The 21,952-nt window shown below is 37.7% G+C and overlaps 3 protein-coding genes across 5 annotated transcripts; 2 read left to right on the top strand and 1 right to left on the bottom strand.

The window, feature by feature from the left end:
• Positions 1-519: 519 nt before the first annotated feature.
• Positions 520-14,049, bottom strand: LOC122988357 (dual specificity protein phosphatase 22-B-like). Of its 3 annotated transcripts, none has more exons than XM_044360609.1 (7): positions 13,975-14,049; positions 9,597-9,630; positions 7,566-7,648; positions 4,692-4,741; positions 4,040-4,114; positions 2,906-3,077; positions 520-1,329 (listed from the first exon to the last, which is right to left on the bottom strand). In XM_044360609.1, exons 1-7 carry the CDS (start codon positions 14,032-14,034, stop codon positions 1,189-1,191), a joined length of 615 nt encoding a protein of 204 aa, XP_044216544.1. In that variant the 5' UTR covers positions 14,035-14,049; the 3' UTR covers positions 520-1,188. The 3 variants fall into 3 exon arrangements, with proteins under 3 accessions (XP_044216544.1, XP_044216542.1, XP_044216545.1); XM_044360607.1 differs by lacking the exon at positions 13,975-14,049 and adding an exon at positions 13,624-13,803; XM_044360610.1 differs by lacking the exon at positions 13,975-14,049 and adding an exon at positions 9,780-10,030.
• On the top strand, positions 13,688-16,892 carry bphl (biphenyl hydrolase like). Its single transcript, XM_044360606.1, has 7 exons — positions 13,688-13,901; positions 15,137-15,240; positions 15,327-15,493; positions 15,822-15,975; positions 16,123-16,254; positions 16,487-16,610; positions 16,703-16,892. The coding sequence occupies exons 1-7, from the start codon at positions 13,819-13,821 to the stop codon at positions 16,791-16,793; spliced, it is 855 nt and encodes a 284-aa protein (XP_044216541.1). The 5' UTR covers positions 13,688-13,818; the 3' UTR covers positions 16,794-16,892.
• A 1,582-nt stretch (positions 16,893-18,474) lies between these two features.
• Positions 18,475-21,842, top strand: psmg4 (proteasome (prosome, macropain) assembly chaperone 4). Its single transcript, XM_044360611.1, has 3 exons — positions 18,475-18,754; positions 20,608-20,683; positions 21,464-21,842. The coding sequence occupies exons 1-3, from the start codon at positions 18,578-18,580 to the stop codon at positions 21,583-21,585; spliced, it is 375 nt and encodes a 124-aa protein (XP_044216546.1). The 5' UTR covers positions 18,475-18,577; the 3' UTR covers positions 21,586-21,842.
• Positions 21,843-21,952: the final 110 nt, after the last annotated feature.

The raw sequence follows: 21,952 nt of genomic DNA, 5'->3' as shown, positions 1-21,952 counted from the left end.
GTTCATTAACTGATTACAAGGTTTATATAATCAGATTATCAAATATGATGGATCGTAACAGATTAAACTACCTAACAGTATATAAAGTAGATAGAGTTTACACATTAAGGCATCAGCATTAACAGTCCAATTACAGACTCTCTCAGGGAGTATTTTAATGCATAATGAGTATTTTTACTTTTGATACTTTATGTACATTTCACTAATGATACTTTTCTGCTTTTCTTTTAAGTAAAATTTTGAATGCAGAACTTTTACTGACAATCAACCAAAGATAAGATTGTTTTCTTGTTTTGTTTCAATTTTTTAAAAGACTTGAAATGACTTAAACTAGCTAAAAAAGAAGATCAGAGGAAAATATAATGAAATTAATATAGTTTTGTGTACAGCAGAGATGTTTTCTCTGCTTTTCTATACGTTATTAATAACCATGTGACCCTTGTAGGGATCCCGACCCCGCAGGTTGGGAACCAGTTCTCTATATAGATACAGAAATATTCACTTGATGAGTTATATCTCATGTCAGTTATTATTTTATTAAGCACAATGCAAACTTGCTGGATCAGAAACGTAGGCGTGAATCTTTAATCCACCATCTGTTTACATGAAAAAGAATGAATCATTGTTTCTTGTAGTCCTCTTTGGAACATGCACACTTTAACAACACAAAAATCAAACATAAAACTTCAATTTTTTTTTACTTTTCAATAATATATAACGCAATAAATAAAGAAACACCGCTTCCAATAGAGTTTTACTGGAAAATACTGTATGTTTCTACAGAAAGTAATACTCATATTTCAAGTACAAGACACAGCATAACATAACTGACAGGGGGAGTGCACACTACTAAATGTGTGTTCACACTGTGGACAGTATGTACATATTTTCTTGTGGTCTTGCTTGACTGCCCTTGCATGTTGTTTTGACAGTTAGGGGCAAGAACATATCATGTCAAAGGGGACTGATAGACTGGCATTTAAAATTCCCCCCAAGTCCAGCCGTTCTCAGCCGGGGGAGATTCTGAACCGGGGGGGGAGATCAATAACTTTTTTGTCAGGATTGATAATGAAAGGCAGAAATCCTCTTTTCTCATGCAGCTGCCGGTCTTTGTGAGTTTCGTGGCCCGAGCAGCAGCCACTCCCACAGTTCTTCTTGTGCTGATGTAAGAAGTTAGTAATGACTTGCTCAGGTGCCGCTTGTGGCCAGAGCCGATGTCACGCCGGTTGTCAAGGCATTGCCGTTGGATTTGCGAGTCAAAAGAGCTCCGACCTCCTCGTCGTCACTGAATGAGTTCTTCCCGTACCGCTCCTTCCACCAGGCCCGATACTAGAAGAGAGAGGAGAGTGTAAAAGTGAGTTACATAAAAGCTGAAACAGAATCAGAGAGACGGAGGAAGTCTCCAGCTGTGAGAGAGTAAAGAGAGACAGGAGGAAAGTTCAAGTTAGATTTTCAGTCCTGGTTGATTTGGTGACACCTGGCAGCAGTAAGTGCTTTTTAAGGGGTCAGTATGCTTCAGACTAAGTGCTTGTCAGATTGTCAAACCTCTACCTCACCTTTCTGACATCTGAATTGCGGGTTCTGCATTTGACAATTTCTATAACTGTCTTAAACTAAAAAAAAAAAACCCACTTCTCAGAACAATTAGCCAGGTGTCTAGAGGTGAAAAATTCATCAGGATGTGCTTCTCTCTCAACCTCACGTAACTACTTCTATCACTTTTCGTGTGTACAAACAAGTGCATGGTGGTGATTATTGCATCTCGAGCTTAACTATGACGGCCGGCTTTTCACTCCGCCTTAGAGTGCAGCCATTCAGAACAGCTATAAACACTTTTTCCTTTAGACGTGGTCTGACAACACGTCGTTTGAACTAGTTTGTGTCAAGCATATCCGTCCTTTAGTGTTAAAGGTACCAGACTAGTACATATGACATCCTCCGACCACATCTAAAGACCGGAGTGTTCATACACGTTCCTTCCAGATGTATTAAAATATGGGGATAACAACTTTTAGAGGCTTTGAAGGGTCTTCATAATGTTGCAGCTGTTTGAATAAACTGAAAATGTATAAGAAGAAAGTAAGTGCATGAAGAATGAAAAAAGAAAGCTTGAGAGAGACTTTCAAATCCTGCTTACTGACATCTGGTAAATCATCGTCACAAGGTCAATTTCACAAAGTCACAAAAAATGTCAAACCTCCAAAATCCAACGTCAGGAAGGTGTCGGGAGAGGAAACATCTCAGACAACGTTCCAATCTTTGCCCTTCGGCACTTCGGTTGAAGCAAACTGACCACTAATACTGAGGCCATGATCAAATACTGTCTTCCACATACACTGGCTCTCCACAAACACAGACTTCACCAGGAATAATACAAGCTACTATACAGAGAGCAATTACTAATGGAAATACACTGAATGGCTATTCCTGAAAAAAATGTCAACCATAACTAATATCATAAAGGCAATAAGTCTTCCCAATTAAACAACCAAATATGTTGTTTGGTTAAAGTTACTACGTCGAAGTTAGGAGACCTTCACTGTCATATCTACAATAATAACCATGGGGTTAAGGTTAGGGGACAATTATAGTTACAGTTTATAAGAAACTGTCCCAAGTGAAAATGTGACACTCGCAGTCAGAAACAGGAAATGAACAGCAGTCTCATTTGGCAACATATCAACATACTGTACATGCACGTCTTCTCAACTACACCTCTGCTCTGGGTCATAATTTCTATGACAGCTAGAAGGCATCTGTCAGTCCAATCTAACTATGTTGTTTGTTGGTGACTGATATTGCGACCTACTGTGTCATTTTTCTCGGGAGGACAGTCTCTATAAATGGGGTTTGGTGTAATGAAAATCATCAGCATTATCAGTGATATCAGCATTGTGTTACTCACTTGTGTCAGCTCTGTGTTTTCAAACTCCTCCAGCTGACGCAGGAAGCCCAGGTTGGGCCCCGCACACGGCCTGGCTGCCCTCACCGCCGCCAGAGACTCCACCCAGCCGCGGCCCGTAACCGTCATGATGTAGGCCACCACCAAGGTCACGCTGCGGGACACTCCTGCCACACTGAGAGCACAGAGCGTCAGTTGTAGTAATCCTCAAATATTCTGATTATTTTGTGTAAAAACACCCTTTTTTCCTAAAGTTGATTATCTACGGAGTGCGCACAGATTTCTAAAAAAAAAAGTACAGATTTACACACAGATTTTATTTTTTCTTCTAGACTTTTCACTCCAAAACCAACCTTTCAGTTTGAGGCTAGCGCGGAAGCAGCTAATGTTAGCTTCCCAAGCTTACTTGTTAGCCGAACTTTATGTCAAGACAGTGTGAGAGACTCCCATTTACAGTGCGACTGCCTGTCCCATTATGAAGCATCAAACAGGGTGATGGCAATTTAGAAATTTAAAAATTATTAAAAAAAAATAAAAAAAAATTGTAATACTTAAATTTTAGGGAACAGTTTACAAATCCGTGGACATGGATTTGTAATTCAAGGGCACGGATTACGAATCTGAAAGCAGAGCAGTTTATAAACCGTCTGCACAGATTTCTAGATCTTTAGTGGGGCTCTGAAGATATCAAATTACCAGTAACCAACATTTTTGTCAGATTTTGAGATATGACCTGATTGATGATGTAGTGGATAAAGTAAGTTGGGGGAACATCCAGTCAGAAATCACCTAAATAGATAAAAATCTACACTGTTATTAATCCTTCCTTCCTTTCAACATCCCCACTAATAAATAACACCAGATTGTTACTTTGATACACTACGCATCGCATCGACTTAATGTCACCTATTTTTAAATTAAATACAATAGAAGGATGGAGAACGATGTAAGAAACCACACAGTGGGTGAAAAACACAAACGATATGTAAAATGTTTTATTTCAAATGGTCAAAAAAATATGCAAAAGACCAAGTAGGACTAAGTATCGTTTTAGATATGACTTTAAAATGAAGTCCAAAAATACACAAGAAAGGAACAAACCAACCCACAGGATCTTTCGAGTTTACTGTCGCTCACCAGTGGACGAGGCAGCCTTCTCCTTTGATCCTGGACTCATGGATAAACATGATGCTGTCTCTGAAGTACTGCATCCTGGCAAATTATGACATTATAAATACAGAATTAAAATGTTTAAAATAAAACATGTTCAAAGTAAAAATTGGTAATACAGACTCAAAAAGAAAATCGTGAGGCCATATTTCAAAAATAATAATGAAACAACAGTTTTCAAACCTCTATGAGACACTCATATAATTGCATGTGTTTATTCAAATCCACCCAATTCAGTTTAATATGATGCAATAAATATATATTGTATAATATATATTATATATTATTGAATCAAATATTAGCTGTTGAACTTTTTACAACCAGGAGACATAATAAATAATATGATTTATTCTGTGTTTGTAAATTTCTCTTAATAAATGCACTGAATGAGGTTACTTCTGTATGAAATTCAAAAAACTAGGTTCCTAAGATATCAAAAAAGTTAATTTTACATTAACATTATATATCTATAAACTGTGAAAATTACAATAGATTACAATATCCTCTGGTTGGACCTTTTTTTCTTATTCTTCCTCTGCTTTTATCTTTGTTTTTGCATTTTTATTTCCCATATTACAGTGTTTCTAGGATATGCATATATTATATCTAAAGTACTCACAGGTTTTGCTTGGAGTGGTCTGCAGCAGATATACAAAGGTATGTCATGTCCTATAGGGGAGGGAGGGAATAATTTAGATTACAATGACACAACAGAATATATTCTCTGCAGATGTAACAATGAATTAATATTAACAACAGCGAACAAGCTGCAGCAAGGGTCAGGTCATCTGTTTGAGCACTGGGTCTAAGTTCACTTCCTGTTTTTTGTGTATGGGACGTCCCCTGAAACCTTGCCCCTCTGACCCTGCTGCTCAGCACTTGAATCATAGGTCATGACATAACGATGTGTGCCTCTGCGTGTGTGTTCTGTACAGTGCACCTGGCAGCTGATGGTACATACAAGGCCCCAGAAACCACCTTGTCCCGTAATGACTGCACTGCTGTGAAAGCCCCTGAGCCCTCTGGGACACCCTGAGCTCTGGAAGGGCTCCAAACAGGTTAGCTTGCACATGCAAACCTCAGACATGCTGTAGTACTTATGCACGCACACGCTTACACTACTAATGCACATATCAGAGAAGCACATAATACTTGACTTTTAATTTTTGACAGAGTCATATTGTGCAAAAAAAATACTGAGAACTCCTCGTATCTTTGCAGAATCGCTCTCAAAACTCATCATAACCATGACTCAGTTGCCCTTTTTGTAAAATTGTACCCACAAAATACATAAATCATAAGTATTCTTCCAAATAGTGTGCATGCAAATTGTGGATTAGTGCTGAAATGCATTTTTTTCTTGCATACAGGCATTTTTCAAGATTTTGCTCTGTACAACTGACTTCGTTATTTCATTACACGATATGCTAAGTGACACATTTGACCTCAGAGAATTGGTTGCAAATTTATATCTTCCTCTGTCAGTAACCATCATGCTGTCTTCCAAGAAATAAATCACTCAGAGGGTTGACTGTTAGGTATGCAAATACACCATCCCATCTGGCCATTTGGCCTACACCAGTAAAACAGACCTGAGTCATCATAATGATACTGAACTCAAAAAGCTGTGTCATGCACACAAAGCAGCCAACAATCCCATGATAAAGACTACGCTTTGTACAGCGGCCGAGATTGCTGAATGAAGTTCAGAGACGGTCTGCAGGCTCAGACATAATTTCAAGCCCAAAACCTTTTGGTGGTTGACCAGTTTGGGTAGTGATACTGTAATACAAGTTGCTGTTTCTCTTCAGTGTAATGAAAATACTAGCATGGATGGAGAAAGTGTACAGAAATCTCTGAGCACTTTTCATGTTCGCTTTCAACAAGAAAAGATGAAAGTTGTGAAAGCGGACATTGAAGATCTCAAACAAACTCAAGATTTTCAAAGGCGGGTCAATCGCGGACGAAGGGAGGAAAATATCACAATGCAATGTGTTTGTTGGGCTGAAATCAAGTGACAATGAAGAAATCACATTTCAAATGCATAAGATAAATCATTGGACGTGTATATACCCAAAAATGTGCAACATTTAGCTTACTGCTACTTCATAATGGTACTGAGAGGATAGCGTCACAGGAAAACCACTAAATTAACTTTTTTAATTACTTATATACTTCAGTTGCAAGGAAAGTATATTCTTGCATCTGTTACTAATGGAAATCAATGAGAGTCAAATTTCAACTGTCAACCCACCAAGTTCTCATGGTAGAATCAGCTCTTTCTCTCCTCCTCACACTCACACCCTCACTCCCTCACTCACGTACACATAAAGAAAAACACATTTCCCGCTCTTTCATACACAAATCGCCACGTCTAAATGCAGCGATGAAAAAGCCAGAAACCTTTGTTAATGCAGTTGCACTTTCAAGACTTTATGGACTTCAAGCTGCTGAGCTAAAAGCATCTTGCGTGAAAAATATCCTACAGCAAGCTGGCCTGCATCTGCATCACAGCTGCATCACAGACAAACCAACTGAAAAGAACATACAAATTTTCAGATATTCACAGGGGTCCTATAACACGATATTGGAGCATCACAGTCAGTAAGAAAACTGCTTATTTGGTGAAACCTGGTGAATTCCACGTCTTGTGACTGATACAAGACAAAAAGGACTTTCCAGGCAAAATTGAGAATAAGAACATCTGACTTTCATATCTATTGAAGTTGTCCATTTCAGTATCCTCTTGATAAAAATATGACTTTTATTTTAACATATGACATCCTATTCTCTTCCTTTTTCTCCTTTCACAAACACAACTACAATGACCTCATTTAATACACAGATTGTAGAGGATGATACAGTCTTCAGAGACTATCCTTGAGATAAAAGAGATCAAAATAAACAAAATACCTCAAAGGATAACGAGGTCATACTGAAGTGAAGATTAGAGTTGAAACAATCACTTGATTAATTGATAAGTTGATCACTAGACAATTATCTGATTAATCATTTAAATCATTTTTCAATCATAAAATGCCCCCAAAAATGCTGCTAATTCCAGTTCCTAGAATGTGAAGACATTCTTCTTTTCCGTGTTTTATATGAAACTAAACTACTTTGATTTTTGGATTATTGTATGGAAAAACAATAAATCTGAAGATGTCACTTTGGGCTCTGAGGGCGCTTTTTTCACAATTTGTTGTAATTTCTCCAGACTAAACAATTAATCAATAAATTTGGAAATCGGACAACAGGTTAATCAGTTGTGACAATATGTGTTAGTCGCAGCGCTGATGAAATATCAAGTCAGGATATAGCTGAGCAGCACGTCTGCTACCTTACACACTTTCAGAATGAGTATTAAGCAGCCGGGACAATGAGAGGGAAACAACGCTGTTGAGTTCATACGAAATTATAGACTCTTGGCTGAACTGGTGTCAGGGTCAAGGGGTCATGCATGCTGCTAAGACACACACAGAAGACTTTTCACCTCCAAAACGGGTGCAGCTGTGTCATGGATGGACAGGATGTGGGTGATGTTGTGTTGTGCCAGCAGCTCCTTATCGCGTGCATCTGTGGATCACAAAGAAAACCAAGAAATCGCAAATATCGCTCCCCTCCAATCACAAATCACCCCACGTAGGATCTAACCTAAATAAAGCATTTTCTACCCACCAACAACCACCCTCCCTAAATGTCTCCAAAACCAATGTGGCTATATAGTTTAAAAGTTTTGGTCTTGTTTTGAACTGAAAGAAAAACCGGAAAACCAGTGTTTCTAAAACAGTCCAACAGCTTGGCTCAAAAGCAAGAAACAGTAATTGTTTTAATCAAATTTTGTTCTTTAAAAGGAAGCCAAATGTTTTCTAGCTTGGACAGATGTGCTTTGAGCATTTTTTCTCATGCTTTGCAAGTTTGCAGGATGCTCATGATGCTATACAAGACCAAGATGAGTCTAAAGCACTGGACCCTCCAGCTAGCCAAATCAAGTAAACAAATGTAATTTCACATATCATATGAAAATTCACATAGACTGTGAGAAAGAAATGACAGCTTACAGCATAAAATTAATAAATATTAGAACACTTAATTTAAATGTTTATGATATTTGCAGATGATGCACATATTTACCATACAAACACATGAGAGGTATCAATCATCTCATTTAGCTCTATTAGTTAAATGAGATGATTATTAGTATTTATTAATGTAATATCAAACTTTTCCTTTAAAGCAAACAACGAACTGGCATTCTACTGAGCAAAGACACCGTCCTTCAAAACCAAACCACATCACTGCACATTTGGTCAAAAGACCAGAATCATACATTTTAGCATCTTTTTTGCCACATGAAAATTATTATGTCATAGTGTAAAACCAGCATGTGAGATTTGCAGTTATTATAACACGGAGCTAAAAAAAAAAATACAACAGGCCAAACACCAGCAACTCTGAACAAACCTTTTAGTGTTTTAGTGATAAATCTAGCATGCAGATATCCATGGTTAGCAAGTTAGCATTAGCTATAACTAAAAGTAAATTTACTTCACGATATTTCCCTAGCTGTTAGGGAAGCAGAATTATAATCTCCTGCTAAAGGTAACGTAACCAGCAGAGTAGCAACTTCCATCTCAACTCTTGACCCAAGTGTATTTCATAAAATTGGTGTTGGTAAGCCACTTTTAATTTACATATTTTGAACTACTGAATTTATGATATATTAAATTGATTTCAATATAAACACCAGTAGACAGACAGACAGAGATACAATTAGTTTTTATGAACAATAGGCCGTAAATAATAAAAATTTTTATTTTCTTAAACAAAATTAAATGGACGAGAAAGTTGAAACAACCGATTTTTCTCCAAATGCAGCATATCTGCATTTTTAGGTATAAAGAGTGAAACTCCTACTCGTACATGTTCACAGTTTTAGATGTTGTAAAATATGCGAAGCAACACGGCTTTACGGAGATCAAAGGCCTTAATTAACATGAAAGATGTCGCATTTCCTATTTGTCAGTGATTCCTTGAACATGTCATGTTTACAAAAAGTGATTGATATTTTTAACACATTTCCTGTGAAGTCACAATTTCATGTGTGCACAAATATTTAAAACCGCATCAACTGAATTATTGCATTTGCTGTTGTATGGAAAGATGTGGAATACAGTTCACGCTGGGGACACCCCCACACTGCGGGGCATCCCCTCCCACACTAACCCTCACCCACTCAAAGCAGCTCACAAAAATAATTTGTTTCCTCCAGCTGCTGAGAGAGTTACACTCCTACCCCTGCACAAAGAGGCACAAACATACCGAAATATCTCGTTTTACATCAAAATACACGGTTTCAATCATTCTCTCCTGCACTGTGACCTCTCCACTCTATAGAAACTGAACTCAGTGTAGCATCTCACCACATGCCCCTTAATATGAGGAACTGAAACACACACTACTACATTGTCCTGACAATAAATCAATTTTTTACTCAAATGACAAGAGGCAGGACATATCTTACCTTTGAGATTTCCGAGATAAAGATCAGGCAGGACCTAGAGGAAGACAGAAACTGAGTTAAACAGAGCATGCAGAAGCTGTCAAAGTAAATCAACAATGCACAAGTATGACAGCTTAATTAAGATTTGAATGTTTTTATGCTTTAAAGTGTAGACATTTAAATCCATCCTACATTATGATGTACCTTGTTTATTCCATTACCCATGTCTGCTAAAAAGCTAAAAAAAAAAAAGCAATTCAAGTTTAGGACAAATTTAAGACTACAATCTGATTTTTTTCAAATGATAAAATCCAGTGCTCCAGCAGCATCAAGTCCCTTCAACAACAAAATACATCAACGAGCCTCCCCTGATGACTTCTTTGTGTGACCCAAGAGATCATAAAGCCCCTGACATGTCCACAGCTCATGCCCCATGTGCAACTTGATTGAGAATATGTTGCCTGGGATGACGTAATGTGACCTTAGCAGTTGAACACCCTGCTTGGATATTTATATTTAGACCTGGAGTGGGTCATGAGACCGTAGACAGGCACATACCAAACAGACAAAGATGGTTGAGGGCCAGAGGGCATAGGAGAACAGATCCAACAGCGGGTTAAACTCTGGCTAACTATCTGCTGAGGTGTTACACCATACAAGGAGCATGACAGGTTTAAAATACATGCCACTTGGAGTAAGTCACAATTTAGATATCAGTGTCAATGTGTATATAACATGGCTGTTGTCTTAGAACTAAGAATTCCCCCATTTAGCTTAAATTATGACTGGACTCAACATCAATCACTGCATTCACAGTAAATTCTGCTACATGTTTGACACTTTGCTCTGAGGGTTTAAAGGTATTTTTATGTCTGTATCAAATTTTGTGCTAATCCATGTAGTCGATGTCAGGATATTTGAATACATGAAAACTTTGACCAGCTGGTGGCGCTACAGGGAAAGTCAGAGGATCACCAAAGTCAGTAGGATTCATCATCAAGGGACTGTGAATGTTTGTACCAAATATCATGCCAATCAACCCAGTAATTGCCAAGTTATGTCTCTCCAAAATAAAAATGTCAACCTTGCGGTGGTGCTAAAGGAAAATTCAGGGGATCACCAAAGTCAGTAGGATTCATCATCTGAAGACAATGGATGTTTGTACCAAATGTCATGGCAATCAACTCAATAGTTACCAAGTTATATCACTCCAAAAACATTGCTTTATCAGTTTGTTACTTATTGACTTCCCCTTATTTTACAAGAATTGTTTATAACCTGATTTTGTCTTAGGCCTAACTTCCTCCATTCAGCTTAAATTTTGTTTTGATTCTCAATGGACATCCACTGGAATCTACATCAGTCACAACATTTCCAGTAAATTCTACTGCATCTTCAACACATTGCTCTGAGGTGATCGAGATATTTTTAGCGCGGCTTTGTCGTCTTGTCTTGTGTTCCTGTGTGTGGTTCACAGAGTGGCACAGTTCAGACGCACTGACAAGCAGACGTGAGTGGAGGCGTTTACAAAAAGCAGCCTGCCTAGAACTAGGTCTGAACAACTCGCAGCAGTGGGTCAAAACCATTGATAAACAGACACATTAGAAACAGGGGCCTTTTTGAATAAGATGATGCATAAAAAAAAACACCTTTGTCAGAGCACTAGGAGTGTGTAGGAGTGTGTCTGTGTGTGTGGGAGGAGGGAGTGGGGGCTGTGCTGCATAGATAGTAAAGGATGTCAGTTGTTGATGACTGAATCAATCTTTAAAAAGGGGAAGAGGAGACATTACTTGAGGAGTTACTTTCAAGTTTGATAGCAGGTTGTAAAAGACTCCTAGGCCTTGGTCTGCAACAAAAAAAAAAACCAATACCACATTGTAAAGTCCCTGCATTCTAGGGCCGAAACTAAAGATCATTCTCATCTCTTCTAGCAAGCAAGAAAATAGTCATCGGATAATCAGGTTTTTTGGTCTAGTGGTGCGCATCACAAGTTCCCATAACCAAAGTGATGTCTTAAAATTGCATATATTTGTCTGACTGACAAGAGGTTTACAATTTTACAAATCAAAGAAAAGAAGCCAGTCTTCATGTTTGAGAAACTAGATTAAAGGAACAGTTTGTAGGATTTAGTGGCATCTAGCGTTGAGGTTCCCTCTCGCCGCCCCCTTCGAAGTATGTAGGAGAACCTGCGGTGGCTGCGAAACACAAAAGGCCCTCTCTAGAGCCAGTGTTTGGTTTGTCCATTCTGGGCTACTGTAGAAACATGGCGGTGCAACATGGCGTGCTCCGTGAAAGAGGATCTGCTGCCTATGTACATATAAAGGGTTCATTCTAAGGTAATGAAAATACAATTCTTATTTTCAGGTGATTATACACTAATTAAAACATATTTTTTCTTTATTATATATAATACATATATAATATAATAGTATATTCCATTTCTGCCAAGTCTGTTCTGCTAGATGCCACTGCACATTTAATAAAAATGGTGCTTTAGCCACGCTAGCTGTATGGATGGCAATGTCAATCTTTTAGTATATCCACCACCTCATGGGTAGTCATGACATTTTGTATAGACATTCATGGTCTCCAAATGATGAATCCTTATGACTTTAGTGATCCCCTCACTTTTCCGTCAGTACCACCATGAGGTTGGCATTGTTCGGTTTTAGTGAAATGTTTTGACAACTATTGGATGAATTGCCATTAAATTAACTACAGATATTAAATGTCAGTAGACGAGAAATTCCAATAATGCCTTTCAATAACTTTCCATGTGGCGCCACAAATCAAAAATTAGATTTTGCCAAATATTTTGGTTTATAATCAGATACCTGCAAAACTACCTGTTTCCAGTCTGTGTGCTAAGCTATGCTAATTGGCTGCTGGCAGTAGCTTCATATTCATCCAACAGACATGAAAGTGGTATTGATCTTCTCATCTATCTGCAAGAAAGCAAATACATGTATAATTTTGTAATAATGATATAAACGTCAAACTATTCTTCAAACATCAGAAAATAGTGAGAAAAAAAACATTGCAATTTGAGCCCAATGTGCTCTCTTCAAATTTTGTTCAAACTACAATCCAAAACCCAAAGATATTCAATATAAAGTGATGTAAAACGGAGAAAAGCAGTAAATCCTCTCATTTGAAAAAATGTTTGTTTTTTGGGTTGAAAAATGATTTAAATTACTAATTTATCATCACAACAGTTGCATAATTAGTTTTCTGTCAACCAACTGATCGATTAATCAGCTAATGTTCCAACTCTACTATATTCCCTAATGGTACAGGAATATTATAGTGATACCATAAATCCATGAAGTCAATAAGGTTTCTATTAATTCATACTTGTGTACAACAGACATGCAGGAGTTGACATAAAGAGGGCAGAAATACTGGTGACCTTATTTTCACAGTTCACATAGTTTCCTTTAATTTATTAGGAAGAAACTGATGAGTAACTGTCTTCATAGGATGTTTGTAGGAAACCACTGTGTGATTTGGTACTAATTACATGGAAAATGAAGACAGTTTCCAGTAGGTACATGTTTTGAGACTACAGATGGAAATTAGCTAGAAGCTGTATCTGGTGCAAAGCATCATTTCTCTTTGTTTGAAATGAATGCATTTTGTATATGGTCCCTGATGTTACTAACTTTGATAAACTACACTATTACATTAATTTCTATTAATTGCTATTGTAACCTACAAAGTCTTTTAGTCAATATACAATGAGTCAACTGCAAAAATGTGAAATTTGTCAGTATAGGCAACCATACAAGTCACTATAGAGGATGTGGTTTTTAATATGAATTGGAAAGTTGCTTTTTTTGGAGCAGCTCTTCCAAGAAATCCCTTTGGAAATCAAGAATTGCTTGTAACTAACTAACTTAACTAAAATGCAGTTTCAGTGTTTTATCATTATGAAAGATTTTAGGGAATTCGGGAAACTGTTAAATAAAGCCTTACAGAGATACTCAATAATGTATCTTGCATTATATTAAACTTTGTATTACTATTAAATTTGGGTTTGTTTGCGTACTTTCGCTTTAAATTTCCTTGTCAAGGTGGAGGTGGAAAGTGCCAAACCGATTCGACCTTCCCGCATTCCCTGAAAAAAAAAAAACTTGCGTTGCAGGATTACATGTTCACCATCCTGATAAAGACTTTGTTCAATCTTTAAACCAAGTGGGAACCTGCAGGCGAGGACTGCTGCGTCCATCTGCACCTCTTAAGAATGGCGTTGTTCTTACTCGGAGGACGTCTCTTAAAGTGCAGACCTGACATCAAGAGAGCCATGACAGCCACACAGACGTACTGGTAACTGTTTTCAGTGTATTAACGACGTAATTTTCCTGTTAATATGCACGACTCTAAAGAGCTGGACTTTAACCTGATTGCGGAGCGCTGCAGTGTCAAAGCAGGAAATGTCTGCTCTGCTTTTCAGCAGCATGTTCGCCCGCCTCGCCTTCATGCAGGAGTATTTTCTCTGAAGGCTTGTGTGATTATAGTCCACTAGATGGCGTAGTGTCTCCAGGGAGTGCACTCAACAACAGTATACACGAAATAATGCAGAAATTCTTATGATCTGTAGGGAAAACCCCATAACTCCCATTGTTTCACTGTTTTTAGTAAGCACTTATATGCTGGTATTTAATATCATTAGCACTAGGCTAGTATTTTCATAGCTGCTGTTAGTATTAATATATGATAATATGGTATATTTTAGTATTCTACATTCCTGTAGAAGAAGATAAGACAGCATTTAAAACATTTGGACTGTGACTGGTGTAATTTTTTTGATTTTTAAGTAGTTTTTCAACCAAACAATAGTCCATTTGATTATTACTCTGATGAATTAACAACTTTTACAATCTGCAGGACAGTGAGTGTAACTGTAGGACATCTCAAAATATCCTGCAGGATTGCCAAAATCCAACAGGATTCTTATCTTGCAGAAAATTTTGAACATCTGCACAATACCTACATAAATCCACAAAACCTTCTCTCTACTAAAGAGTTATTACACTTTTTGTAAGGCGGTTGCAGTCCTTGTCAGTGCTTCCTGTTTGATTAATGTATTCAGGTCAGAGGCCCTTCTCCCTCTTACAGCGGGAGCAAAGACCTGGATGTGCAAACTTTGAAACTAGAACAAGCAGCAAGTAAATAAACGAAAGACAAAATACTGTTACAGTTACAGTAGACCCAAACAAAACAGATTGAACAACTTCGTACAGGAAAAATGTCATACATCAAGATTCAGCCGCAAATTAGAAGAATGACTAGAAACTGGAGTTGTCATTGATGGCTATGGGGACCACGGTGTTCAACCTGTATCGCCTTCTCTGATCAAACTTAATTTTGTCTGTTATTCTGTCTGAATGGCTGGTTTTACAATTTCCTTTAAAAATTTGCAGTTTGATTTCTGTAGTTGTTGGGACTGATTGTTTTGTGTAATGGTGTGACTGCCAAATGAAAACTAATATTTTTCACTAGCTTTTCTGTTCTTTTCCACCACTATGACTGTTTAAGTCTACCTTTCTGTTTCCCTGCAGCTCTTCAGTGGCTTCCGGCAGGCAGCGTGTTAATGGAGTGGATCTGTACTACGAGCAGACAGGCAGAGGGAAACACGCAGTGCTGTTGTTTCCTGGAGCACTGGGTAAATACAACAACACACCTCCTCTTCTCTTGTTCTTTAAGCATTTTCTAAGCTTGTTAAAGCCCTTTTTGTCTTTTCTATGACAGGAAGCACTCGTACAGACTTTGGACCTCAGCTTAAGTCCCTGAATAAGGAACGTTTCACTGTAGTGGGCTGGGATCCCCGTGGTTATGGACAATCCCGTCCCCCAGACAGAGACTTCCCCCCCGACTTCTTTGAAAGGGATGCAAAGGATGCAGTGGATCTGATGAAGGTTTGATCCATCTGTTTAACAGCCAAGGATGATAATTATTATCAAACTGAACAGTTTTTGACCAGCTTATTTCTCTTTATGTTTATTATTTACTGCATTTGCTGCAGACAGGAAACCTCTAAGATTCATGCACAGAGTAAAACAGCTAATTAACGCAGAAAATTGACTAGAAAAATTGGTGCATTCTTTCCCCTTTACTCCCCCTGACTATAATCCAGTTACTGAATACTTACTGCCTCCACAGATTGCACTTTGCAGCTGCAGTAAATAAAACTACAGGCCAGTACACTTTGCTACTGTTCAATGGTATTTTTCATTTCCTTGGCAGGCACTGGGCTTTGGCAAGTTCTCCCTGCTGGGGTGGAGCGATGGAGGAATCACCGCTCTGATTGCAGCAGCGAGGAACCCCAACCTGATCAACAAGATGGTCGTATGGGGATCCAATGCCTTTGTTTCCCAGCATGACCTCAACCTTTACGATGGTATTTCTACTCTGCTTTTCAATGTTGTTGGTTACCACCAATGTAGTCATCCTTGGGTTATTTTTGTGTAAATGTGCATGACATAGTCTCTGTTATCTGCGTGTTGTTTGTGTTCGTGTGTGCATGTGTCTCTATGGGGACACCTAGCGGTCCGAGATGTGTCCAAGTGGAGTGCGAGGATGAGGCAGCCCATGGAGGAGGTGTATGGAGCAGAAGTCTTTGCTAAAACCTGGGAAGCCTGGGTGGATGGAATCGCACAATATGCACACAGACCAGAAGGTGATAACTTCATGTTGCTACAGATTCATTACACAAGTCAAGTAGAGAAACCTTAAACTGAACAACATCAGAAATTAGAAGAAATGAAGGGGAATGTGACTGATGGAATTTGTCATACAAGCTGCTATTTTTAGGAACATATGGAAATAAATTTGAGATACTCCATGTTTTCTACTGTTCTGATACATGTCATTTAAGAGCAAAGATAAAGTATTTAATTTCCATTGGTTAGGGAGTATCTGCATTGAGCTTCTGCCCCTGATCAGTTGTCCGACCCTGATCGTCCATGGAGAGAAAGACCCCATGGTGCCCGGCGTCCACCCACAGTACCTCCTCAAACACATCAAAGGATCACGGTGAGACCACACAACAATAGAATAATATGAAATTCATGAAATTCAGTTTAAAAGACATATGCTATAATATCTATTTTCCTTCCCACATCTAGATTACACCTGATGCCAGAGGGAAAACACAATCTCCACCTGAGGTTTGCTGATGAATTCAACAAATTGGTGGAGGACTTTCTGGACAATTGACTGATTAATTAACTCAGCGAAAGGAGAACTGCAGTGACTAATAGGTCATCACAAATATTTACATAAAGACAATAAACTTTGTGAATTATTTCTCTTCTATCCTGTTTTCACAAAGCTCATGATTAATACAACAATTGTTAAATACTGAATACTTCCATGATTACTTTTTTTGATACCAGTAGTGGGTGACTTATTATTTCCTACATTATGTGATTCAGTAGCATTAGCTGTAACTTTGGCTACTGACCATCACCAGGCTGTGGTTTAGATATCATAAGATGACATGTCAGTAACATTAGCTGCTAACTTTGTCCATCACAACGCTCACGCGCATTAAAATAAAATCTTAATAAAACAGTAGCATTAGCTGCTAATGTTGGTGATCACAAAGATAATATTTTCAAAATAAACATTTTTATCAACACTGGCTGCTGCTTTTGGCCATCCCACAGTTGTCAGTAAGATAAAAATGTCATAAAGTTTACCTTTTAATTTTATGTATGATAAACTATTTAGGATGAAATTATACAATTTGAGTAATATTGGCAGGTGATGTCTGTTGCATTAGGTGCTAACTTTTATTTTAATATTCACAACATTATCATTAAGAAAAAAAATTAGCTGCAAATATTAATATAATAATATAACATTAGCTGCTCAAGTTAAGCAATCACAAAGCAAAGGTTCATCTAAATATATGTTATTAACATTAGCTGCTAAATTTTAAACTAAGCTCATATTAAGTAAATCATGTATATCTCTAAATTTGGCCATCACAATGCTAATGTTTAGATAAACATAAACAGCTGCTGTCTTCTGCCATCACATGGCTGATATTAAGATATGATAACATTTTTCATAATATCACAAAGCTGTTTAGATAAAATGGTAAAATGACAGTAATGTTAGCATTACAGCTAGCTATGGCCTTCATTAATCTGAAATTACACTGATAAAAATCTCTAATCTGCTTAATTTAGCAGCCAGAAGTCTTACTTTTAGATTTTATAAAATGTCATTAACGTTAGCTGATAACCTAATCGCAAGGCTAATATGAAGCAACAACTTATATACATTTTTGTTAGCTAACGTTAATGAACTGTTGAGTGCTTAATTTTACAACTGATATGAATTGCAAATGTCTTGCAAATTTGACTGTTTCCTGTGAGAGGGCCTCATGGAGACATTTTTTGTGATGCTAAAAACTTCAAGTCTCATTTTGAAATATGACAGTAATCTTGAATTCATTCATTTCATTAATGGTTAAGGAATTATTTATCAAGTTATGAAAACTTCATTTGACTAAAACTTCATCAACTTTGAACAGTTATAACTGCAAACTTGATGGCTTGTTAGAAAGCGAGAAACCTATGAGCTTTTATTAAAGGATAACCAACACTTATTAGTGAATTATTATCAAATAGAAAGGATAAACACCTGCCAAAGGGATTTTTCACAACATGGAAACCCCAAATTTGATATTTCTTATGATCTATAACACATTATTATTAATCATTGATAGTATTAACTTACAATTTATAAGCTTCTTATTAAGGATGTGTTATTAGAAAGTAGTTTCTTAACAGGTTTATTCTAAATGTGTAATTATACTCAGCACTGCTCAGGTAAAGATCTGTTGCTCTGGTGCTGCAGATCTGAACAATTGGTGATCGATTGCTTCAGGCTGCCATTTTCGATTTAACCCGGAAGTTGGTGTTTCTGTTTACAGCTAGCACGAGTTCAAGCGGTTGCTAGTTAAAACAACTAACTAAAGTTAAATAAAAATGACCGAAACACAGAATGGAGCGGTGTTTGATGCCATTTCGGTGCACAATTTTTCGGAGAAGATTTTGGAGCAGACGGTACATTTTCACGTCATGAAGCTGAGCGGCGGGTTTTTCCTCTGGGTCGGCTCGACTCCAGTCTTGTCCAACTTAGCTGTTTCAATGAGCAGCAAATATGTAAGTAAAACACACGTTAGATAATAATAATAATAATACAGAAAAACTGCTGGAGCCACATTTTTGTATGAACTGTGTAGACCAGTTTGTCGACTGGGGTATGAAGCGGTGAACTGAGATGGTTTTCATTTTAAACCAGATGATGTGATATTATTTAGGGATTTTAAAGGATGGGTTCACAGTTTTTTCGAGTCTGTCTTAAAACAACAGTCATGTGCTCATATGAACACTTAAAGATGTTTTCCTCGCAGTAATTATTCCTCCTGTTCATACTGACTATTAAAAGATCCCCTTTAAATGCGTTTTAAATGTAAGTGATGGGAGCCAAAATCCACAGTGTGTCCACACAACTAAACAAAATACAAAATAAAAGATAGTAAGATTCAATAAAATAGGAGAGTCAACAAAATAAAATTACTGAAGCAAGATGTTTCTTGAGGGATATACAGAAGTTGCATTTTGGATATTTATGAACAGACTGCGCACAGTTTTGGTCCATACAGTAATAAATAAAAGACATCCCATTAGGGTCAAGTGGGATAACATGCAAGTAATTTATGTAGTATTCAACTCTGCAAACAGTTTTCACTGAGACCTACATTTTCTTTATTTGATTATCCTAAGAAGGTTGGACACTTATTGGAAAGATTGATTACAGTTTTAGTTGTTTTGTTCTGTTGGTTTTGTGTGTGTGTGTTTTATTGTTCAGAGCTTTTGAGTTTTGGTGCTCGTGTGTCCATTTGTGGCCAAAAATAATATTCCATGTGATTCATTTTTATGATGGCAGAAGTTTCAGTAACAGGGAGACTTCTGAAACATGCTGCGGTGTGTCTGGTGAGACCACAAGCATCAACTAGAGCGGCTGCGATCGGCTCCGGCAGCTGCGTCGGAGCTGGAATGCGACGCAGCCGTGCCCATCGGGATCAAGCCGTAAATAACAGGAGACTTTTATTGTGAGGAATTTATAGGAAATGAAATGCGTTCCTCACTGAATTAGCAGAGCTTCGTTAACGGCGCTACGTCAACACGACAAGATCAGCAGATATTTGGAGCTCTTTGTTCAGCAGATCAGTTAGAAGTAATGTAGGGAGGAATAGTATGAGCAGAAACAGCCACAGAAACGCCATAATGTTAGTGGAGCAGTGAAATCCAGCACACAAACAAGAGCAGCTGACCAACACACCCTGCAGCACTTGTGGACGTGCTGTACGTGGAGCAGATGACCATATAAAGAAATCCGTCACGAGCCGACGTCAGCTTGTCTCAAAAGTAGAAAAACCGTTGGAAACCTAATATTCAGAGCAGTCTGAAGCCTGAGCTTTCTGCTCACAGGGGTTACTTCTACATATGTTTACATGGTTATTTGCATTCATTGCATACATTACATATATGACAGAAAATAAGGAAAAGTATAATATGTCCCCTTTAAGAGAGAGGCGTCATCATGTTGTCATGAAGCTCTGTTGTGTCGCATGGACCGGTGTCATAATCTTATTTTAAGGCCCCTGTCATTCAGTACTTTTCCAGCACAGGGCCACTGGATGGTTTATAGGTTCCTAGAAGACAAAATATAATAAATCTGCTGCCCAGACAACAGAACCTTTCTTTCTTTGACATCATCTGTTTACACCATAAACCACAGAGACAACTTAACTGTACTCCAGTAGGAGTCACTGGGAGAAAAGATGGTCAAAATCTGGGATTGAATGTCCTCAGTTTAAAAGTTTTGGAAAAACCTGGGCTAACAAACGGACATTAAGAGGAAAAAACATTATTTTGGATATTAAGGTTAATCATTTACTTGCCTGTAAAAAGACTAACTGCTGCTGTTCTTGTTCCTTTTCTCTCTGCAGGACTCGATGCCATTATCTACATTAGTCATGGGGGACCCATCCAATACTGCTCCAAATACTTTGGCACAGAGATTAGGTAACGCTGTGTGATTTTTCATGAGTTAATGTGTCTTACTGTTTCTCCTAAGTAGGAAATTGTACTTTTTTTATGACGCTGGTCATTTATTGTGGATATGAAAGGAATAAATCTGAGTTTTTGTGTGTTTTAGCCAAAAATCACTCATAAAGAAGACCGCCAACAGCTATTCAAAGCCTGGTAGTGCTTCAGGTTTTCAAATATGTGGACAATATAAAATGTCAGAACAATATAAAAGTCAGGATGCAGAGACTTGAAGCGGCTTTGAGTGTCAGAGTAACATTATCATTGTGTGCTAACGGCAGTTGCAAATGCAGATTGAAGTGAAAAGTCAGCATTGTGTAACCATCATATGATAACCCATGTTTGACAGAAATAAAAGTGATAATGATGTTCACGGATGTCAAACAGGTTTCAAGTCTCCACAAGTTGATTTTCCTACCGTACAGAGTGTAATTAAAAGCAGAGGCTGCCTGAAAGGTGTGGAAAAAAAAAAAAAATCAAAAACCTTTGCAACACTTTGGAAAATGGCTGGCAGTTATGAAAGATTGACAGGATTTGTGGTAAAGAGGCTAAAACATGCAAACACACTGAAAAAAGTCCATTAACCAACAAAATATTGACAGAAAAAGACCAATTCTCTTGCAGATTCATGACTGTTAAGACAAATTTTATGATATATTTAGTGTGTTTAGCCTTTGCGGTACAGAGTAGCAAAACCATTCTCGGTATTATCCAAACTGAAACTGAAATAATTGTCTGTTTGTGTCTATTTTGCAGCAAAGAAGACCAAAAAGCAAGTATTTGTGAGTTACAGTCTTCCAATGACAGACTCCAGCCACTCTCTTCTCGTGGAAAACAGGATCAAAAAGGAGCTCGAGCTTCACCCTGAACACTTTTGAACACATTCGATCCTTTTTCGAGCTTCTTTTGTATGTAACTGAGGACACCTGGGATGGAGGAAAAGTACAGCATGTCCTTCTCGTATTCTTTGGACTCCTTCTGATGCCATAACGATACTCTGACAAAGCTACCACAAACGGTCACATCAAGTGTTCTTTTATTGACATAATAAATTAAGTGGTTTATTATCAAAACATGTAGGCCTATGGCTTTTTGTACAAATGCATCATATTAAAAAAATAACACTTAGAAAACAGCATTAGTGGTTGAGTTTTTTTTTTTTTTCTTTCTCCGAGTGTTGAAAACATACAGACTAGCAAACCATACAGTGTGTTCAAAATACGTATTGCGTACTAAATATGATTT

This window comes from Thunnus albacares, chromosome 9 (genome assembly GCF_914725855.1).
Source record: "Thunnus albacares chromosome 9, fThuAlb1.1, whole genome shotgun sequence".
NCBI lineage: Eukaryota > Metazoa > Chordata > Actinopteri > Scombriformes > Scombridae > Thunnus > Thunnus albacares.
Note: the sequence above shows the minus strand (reverse complement) of the source record. Positions and strands in the feature narration are given on the sequence as shown.